Genomic DNA, 7,151 nt, shown 5'->3' with positions numbered 1-7,151 from the left:
AAACACACATATATACCACAACACTACACACACCCACTATACCCCCAAACACAAACACACACATATACCCACAAACACAAACACACATATATACCCACAAACACACACACTCATATACCCCCCAAACACAAACACACACACATACCCACAAAACACACACACACACACACACACTCGCAAACACCCTTTATTCTGGACACAGAAAACTAGTTGTGTTTGTAGTTTGCACCCAACACTGCAGTAGTTTACTGTACGTTTCTCACTGCTCCCCCATTCAAATAGCCTAGCGACTGTTAAAGAGACACTCCTCCAGCAGGAGGCGGAGCTTGGTAAATGGGCTATGCTCCTCCCCCTGCTGGAATTTTACGAGCACAGTGCTGTACTTATTACATCTGCTTATCTGTGTCTGTTGCAGACCAGCTCAGAGACAACTTCTCACCTGTCCTCTACCTACTGCCTTCAACACTGCACAGGTGAGCTAAACACACATACTCAATACACTGCACAGGTAAGCTAAGCACACATACTCAACACACTGCACAGATGAGCTAAACACACATACAACACACATACTCAACACACTGCACAGGTGAGCTAAACACACATACTCAACACACTGCACAGGTAAGCTAAGCACACATACTCAACACACTGCACAGATGAGCTAAACACACATACAACACACATACTCAACACACTGCACAGGTAAGCTAAAGACATGTACTCAACGCACTGCACAGGTGAGCTAAACACGCACACTCAACACACTGCACAGGTGAGCTAAACACGCACACTCAACACACTGCACAGGTGAGCTAAACACACATATTCAACGCTGTACACAGCAGAACTTAACACACTAAACAACTGAGCTTAACATAAATACTCAACACACTGCACGGGTGAGCTTATCACCCATACTTAAGACATTACACACACATGCTCAGCACACTACACAAGTGTGTCTAACACACATACTTAACACACTACACAAGTGAGAAGAACACATACATCTGCAGTGTGTAGAGTATGCATGTTTTCAGATCACCTGTGTAGTGTGTTAAGTATGAGCTTACCACAAATTCAACACACTGTGCGTGAGCTTAACATACACATACTAAAAGCAACACAGACACACACCACACACACACAAACACACACCACAAACCACAGAACACACGCCACAGATGAGCTCAGCAGAGGAGTAAACCCAGACACCACAACACAAACCATATGTGGTTTCTGTTGTGGTTCTCCATATGTGCATTTATGTAATGTAAGTACTAGCTTAAATACAGCGGTGAAAATTAGGCCTTATGGAAATTTTAATTAATCTTTTAATAATGTGGAGTCTCTTTTATTGTGGTTGTACAGTGTATTGATTCTGAATCATAACCACAGCATGTTGCTGCTGATTAATGTAAGATTTATAGTGAGGCTTGTCAATTGTCATGGCTAAATATGACAGCTGTGAGGACATCAATGCAGTGTTTGAATGGGTGTAATAATGCCAGTGATCAGCTGCATATGAGACAGGCTGGCTGTTGGATTTGCAGTGGCTGTGCACAGAGTGCTCTGTACTCCATAGGAAACCGCAGCATTTCTGTAATGCTGAATCGTTTCCACAAGCAGATTTAAGCAGCTCTGTAAGAGAGCAGAGTTGCGCAGATTTGCGCAGCTCTGTAAGAGAGCAGAGTTGCGCAGATTTAAGCAGCTCTGTAAGAGAGCAGAGTTGCGCAGATTTAAGCAGCTCTGTAAGAGAGCAGAGTTGCGCAGATTTAAGCAGCTCTGTTAGAGAGCAGAGTTGCACAGATTTGCGTGGCTCTGTAAGAGAGCAGGAAAGTAAAGGCTGATGATGACTCTTTGTTCTGTGTGCAGGATGCTGAGGAGCACTTTGCTGATCCTGGCCGTGGCCGGTAAGAGTCTCCCCCTCCTCTTCTGTCCTCACACTAAACTAAAAACCTCCTCATTCATTTCTGATCTGCTCTTATTGTGACATTCCTTTTTTATGGAGCAGGATCCTGTATTTTTCATTTCAAGCCTAAGTTGGCACACCTACTTGTACTAATTAGCAACAACAAGATCAACAAGATCTCTAGATTTTTTACGATTGGAGACAAGTGAAAACCTACAGGATGGTAGATCTCCAGGAACAGGGTTGGGCTTTCATGTGCTAAAGCGGTGGTCTCCAAACCTGGTCCTGGAGAGCTACAGGGTCTGCTGGTTTTTGTTTTCACCTTAAAATCAGCACCCAATTGAGACCCAAGACACCAGGTGAGTTGAGCTAACTGTGTAATCAACTGCTCTAATTGATTCATGAAGTGCAGAGTCACTATGAAAACCAGCAAACCCTGTAGCTCTCCAGGACCAGGGTTGTAAAGTATGTTCTAAAGTATGTGAGAAAATTTCACCTGTGGGATTATCTTGCACCTGTGTGGTGTACTTGCAGGTAAGCTCAGCTGTGTGGTGTACTTGCAGGTGAGCTCACCTGTGTGGTGTACTTGCAGGTAAGCTCACCTGTGTGGTGTACTCGCAGGTAAACTCACCAGTGTGAGGTACTTGCAGGTAAACTCACCTGTGTGGTGTACTTGCAGGTAAACTCATCTGTGTGGTGTACTTGCAGGTTAGCTCACCTGTGTGGTGTACTTGCAGGTTAGCTCACCTGTGTGGTGTACTCGCAGGTAAACTCACCCGTGTGGTGTACTTGCAGGTTAGCTCACCTGTGTGGTGTACTCACAGGTAAACTCACCCGTGTGGTGTACTTGCAGGTAAGCTCACCTGTGTGGTGTACTTGCAGGTAAACTCACCCGTGTGGTGTACTTGCAGGTTAGCTCACCTGTGTGGTGTACTCGCAGGTAAACTCACCTGTGTGAGGTACTTGCAGGTAAGCTCACCTGTGTGGTGTACTTGCAGGTTAGCTCACCTGTGTGGCGTACTCACAGGTAAGCTCACCTGTGTGGTGTACCTGCAGGTAAGCTCACCTGTGTGGTGTACTCACAGGTAAACTCACCTGTGTGGTGTACTTGCAGGTTAGCTCACCTGTGTGGCGTACTCACAGGTAAGCTCACCTGTGTGGTGTACTTGCAGGTAAGCTCACCTGTGTGGTGTACTCACAGGTAAACTCACCTGTGTGGTGTACTTGCAGGCCTCCACGCGATGCCGTTGCCGCCGCGGGAGGACACCTTCAGCCCGCTCCAGGTGGGCGCCCCGGTGCCGGAGGAGTTCCGCCGGCAGGGAACCCAGCCCTCGCGGCCACACCTGGTGGACCTGCGGACCGGCCTACTGCAGGACCAGCGCAGCGAGATGGAGCGCCGGGTCAGCCACGGTACGGCGTGTGCATGTGTGTGAGTGTGTGTGTGCGTGTGTGTGTGAGAGAGAGAGAGAGAGAGTGTGTGTGTGTGTGAGTGTGTGTGTGTGTGTGTGAGAGTGAGTGTGTGTGTGTGTGTCAGTGTGCTTGAGCATCTAATAACAGTGCTTCGCTCTCTCTCTCCCTTTCTCTCCCACTATCTCCCTCCCTCTCTCTCTCTCTCTCTCTCCCTCTCTCTCCCGCTATCTCCCTCCCTCTCTCTCTCTCTCTCTCCTTCTCTCTCTCTCAGAATACTATGTCCCTTACCCGGTAGACCAGTTTCGGCAGGGCACACAAAACTCTCGTGCAGTCCTGGTGGATGTGCGCAGCGGACTGCCCATTCTGCCTGTGGGAGAGATGCAGAGGACCATGGGAAAAGGTGAGCATCATTAGTGTTATGGTCATGACTTTGTGTGTTGTGTAACAGTCCTGACTCTGTGTGTTGTGTTTACAGTCATGACTCTATGTGTTGTGTTAAAGTCCTGACTCTGTGTGTTGTGTTACAGTCCTGACTCTGTGTGTTGTGTTTACAGTCCTGACTCTTTGTGTTGTGTTACAGTCCTGACTCTGTGTGTTGTGTTTACAGTCCTGACTCTGTGTGATGTGTGATGCCTTTGTCGCCTATGCTGCAGTCCTGACTCTGTGTGTTGTGTTTACAGTCGTGACTCTTTGTGTTGTGTTACAGTCCTGACTCTGTGTGTTGTGTTACAGTCCTGACTCTGTGTGTTGTGTTACAGTCCTGACTCTGTGACTCTGTGTGTTGTGTTACAGTCCTGACTCTATGTGTTGTGTTGCAGTCCTGACTCTGTGTGTTGTGTTACAGTCCTGACTCTATGTGTTGTGTTGCAGTCCTGACTCTGTGTGTTGTGTTACAGTCCTGACTCTGTGTGTTGTGTTACAGTCCTGACTCTGTGTGTTGTGTTACAGTCCTGACTCTATGTGTTGTGTTGCAGTCCTGACTCTGTGTGTTGTGTTACAGTCCTGACTCTGTGTGTTGTGTTACAGTCCTGACTCTGTGACTCTGTGTGTTGTGTTGCAGTCCTGACTCTGTGTGATGTGTGATGACTTTGTCGCCTATGCTGCAGTCCTGACTGCGCCTCTCTGTGCTCAGTGTATGTCCCTCCCTCCCTGGACGAGTTCAGGCAGGGCACCCAGAACTCCAGAGCCATCCTGGTGGACCCGAGAACAGGCCTCATAAGAGACCCCATCGGAGAGATGTCTAGAAACAGCGTGTGGACAGGTGTGTGTGTGTGTGTGTGCATGTGTGTGTGTGTGTGTGAGTGTGTGTGTGCTTGTGTGTGTGTGTGGCAGTGTGTGGTGTGTGTGGGGGTGTGTGTGTGTGTTTGTGTGAAGGTGTGTTGTGTGTGTATGTGTGTCATGTAGCGGCTGTGTGTGTGGTATGATGCGATGTGTGTGCATACAGGTTTCAGTAAATCCTCTACATTAGAAGTGCACAGCGTTCAGGCCAGTGTTGCACAGCAGGTGTTTGTGTTTCAGTGTCCAGGACAGAGCCGGTGTGCCAGGGCAGTGTCATCAATGCGAGGTGCTACAGCTTCTTCTCTGAAGCCAAGACCTTCAATGATGCAGAGGTGAGGTTAACACAAACACACACACACACACACACACACATTCATGCACAATCACATAATGCTCAGATACACACTATGCAAACACACATGCACACACGCTCATGCGTGCGTACACACGTCATACATATATACACCTCAGTGAGGAATCTATGTGTCTGTGCTAATTCGGGTATCTGTCTGTACTGAGTGGGATATCTGTGTGTCTGTACTGAGCGGGGTATGTGTCTGTCTGTACTGAGTGGGATATCTGTCTGTACTGAGCGGGGTATGTGTCTGTCTGTGCTGAGTGGGGTATTTGTCTGTGCCCAGTGGGGAATCTGTCTGTACTGAGTGGGGTATGTGTCTGTACTGAGTGGGGTATGTGTCTGTGCTGCAGGCCTCCTGCAGACAGTTAGCTCCTGGGGGACACCTGGCCTCTGTCACCAGCCCTGACCTGCACTCCCGCCTGGCTGCCATGGTGACAGAGGCCAGCAACGGCCCTGTCCTCACCTGGCTGGGCGGAGTTCTGCAGGTGAGTCAGCTCTGCTCAGTCACCTGTCAATCACAGCATCAGCAAAACATCAGAACATCAGAAACAATGAGAATGATCTGCTTTCTTCACTGTGTGTATGTGTGCATTCCATGCGTGTGTGGGTGTGTATGTGCGCACACACGTGCATGTCTGCTCATGTGTGTGCACCTATGTGTGTTCATGTGTGTGTTCTTGTGTGTAACTGTGTGTGTTCCAGGCTGATAAATTTAGGTGGATAGACGGCTCTTCCTGGGGGTACAGTGATCTGATGCCGGGGCGGCTGCAGCCGGGCAGCGACTCTGAGAGGTGCCTGGAGATGTTCCGCGTTGGTGAGTCTGCGCCGTCAGGGAGAGCTGGACGAACCACAGCAGCACAGAGTCCCTCAGCTGCAGCCAACACTGCTGCGCCGCACTGTGTCCCGTAGCGGTCACAAACGCACGCCGCGATAGAGTCCCTCAGCTGCAGCTTATCACCACCGCTGCGCACACTGTGCTCGATAAGCCCAAATCGTCATGTCAGCGCAAGTTATTTACGCGTTCTTAACTCACGGAGCGCTATCACTGCTGCGATGAAAGCCAGTTCCATGTTGCACCTGGGCGGAACACCTGCGCACTCAGTGGAAACCACAGTGTCCAAGGGCGCTGTCATGGCGATGGAAGGCAAAAAACACAGAAACTGAAAACATGAGATGAGGACAGGAAACCCACACCTCCTCCTGCTCCTAATACTGAGGACCCTGACCTCCCTAACCAGAAAACGTGTGTGTGTTTGCGTATGCGTGTGTGTGTTAAGTCGGTGTAAGTGTGTGTGTGTGTGTGTGTGAGAGAGAGAGAGAGAGCGAAGAGAAGAGTCAAGAGGTCTTGTGTTGTGTGAGTTGTATAAGTGTGTGTGTGTGTTGTGTGTGTGTGTGTGAGTCTGTAAGGTGGTCGTGTATATGTGTGTGTGTGTGTGTGTGTGTGTGTATATGTGTGTGTGTAAGTGTGTGTGTGTGTGAGTCTGTAAAAGTGTGTGTGTGTGTGTATATGTGTATGTGTGTAAGTGTGTGTCTGTGTGTATAAGTGTGTGTGTGTGTGTGTGGATGAAACGAGAGTGTTGTGTTTCGTGTGTGAGTCTGTATAAGTTGTGTGTGTGTGTATATGCGTGTGTGTGTAAGTGTGTGTGTGTGTGTGTCTGTGTGTATATGTGTGTGTATAAGTGTGTGTGTGTGAGTCTGTATAAGTGTGTGTGTGTGTGTAAGTGTGTGTGTGTGAGTCTGTATAAGTGTGTGTGTGTATATGTGTGTGTGTGTAAGTGTGTGTGTGTGTGTATGTGTGTGTGTGTAAGTGTGTGTGAGAGAGTCTGTATAAGTGTGTGTGTATATGTATGTGAGTGTTAATTCTGTGAGTGTGCCTGTTTTGCAGATGAGAGGTGGTGGAGCACTGCGGACTGCAGCCTGCAGAGACCCTTCATCTGCTCTCACCCCCTCCCTGCCTGAAGACGACGGCCACGCGTTTAAAACAGAAACCGCCAGATGTGTACTCAGTGCTTACTTACGACTACCTTTAAAGCAGAGCAATATGTCATGGACAATAAATTCAGTAAAAAGCTATAAAATGTCTTTTTGGCTTTCTCTTCAACAGACATGGCAGTGAAATAGTGCCACCTTGTGGTCCAGTTAGAGACCAACAGCACTGATTTGCTGTGACCAGTAAAGCGTGTGCTAGAT

The 7,151-nt window shown here is 48.5% G+C and overlaps 1 protein-coding gene across 3 annotated transcripts; it reads left to right on the top strand.

The window, feature by feature from the left end:
- The first annotated feature begins 318 nt into the window (after positions 1-318).
- On the top strand, positions 319-7,092 carry LOC135251865 (aggrecan core protein-like). 3 transcript variants are annotated; one of them, XM_064329708.1, is made up of 9 exons: positions 319-473; positions 1,879-1,916; positions 3,146-3,325; positions 3,597-3,725; positions 4,458-4,586; positions 4,844-4,935; positions 5,312-5,446; positions 5,664-5,775; positions 6,847-7,039. In XM_064329708.1, exons 1-9 carry the CDS (start codon positions 334-336, stop codon positions 6,918-6,920), a joined length of 1,029 nt encoding a protein of 342 aa, XP_064185778.1. In that variant the 5' UTR covers positions 319-333; the 3' UTR covers positions 6,921-7,039. The 3 variants fall into 3 exon arrangements, with proteins under 3 accessions (XP_064185778.1, XP_064185779.1, XP_064185780.1); XM_064329710.1 differs by lacking the exons at positions 319-473; positions 1,879-1,916 and adding an exon at positions 2,319-2,449; XM_064329709.1 differs by lacking the exons at positions 4,844-4,935; positions 5,312-5,446; positions 5,664-5,775 and having other exon boundaries at positions 4,458-4,594; positions 6,847-7,092.
- Positions 7,093-7,151: the final 59 nt, after the last annotated feature.

This window comes from Anguilla rostrata, chromosome 3 (genome assembly GCF_018555375.3).
Source record: "Anguilla rostrata isolate EN2019 chromosome 3, ASM1855537v3, whole genome shotgun sequence".
Taxonomy (NCBI): Eukaryota; Metazoa; Chordata; class Actinopteri; order Anguilliformes; family Anguillidae; genus Anguilla; species Anguilla rostrata.
This window is presented reverse-complemented; position numbering and strand designations above follow the sequence as displayed.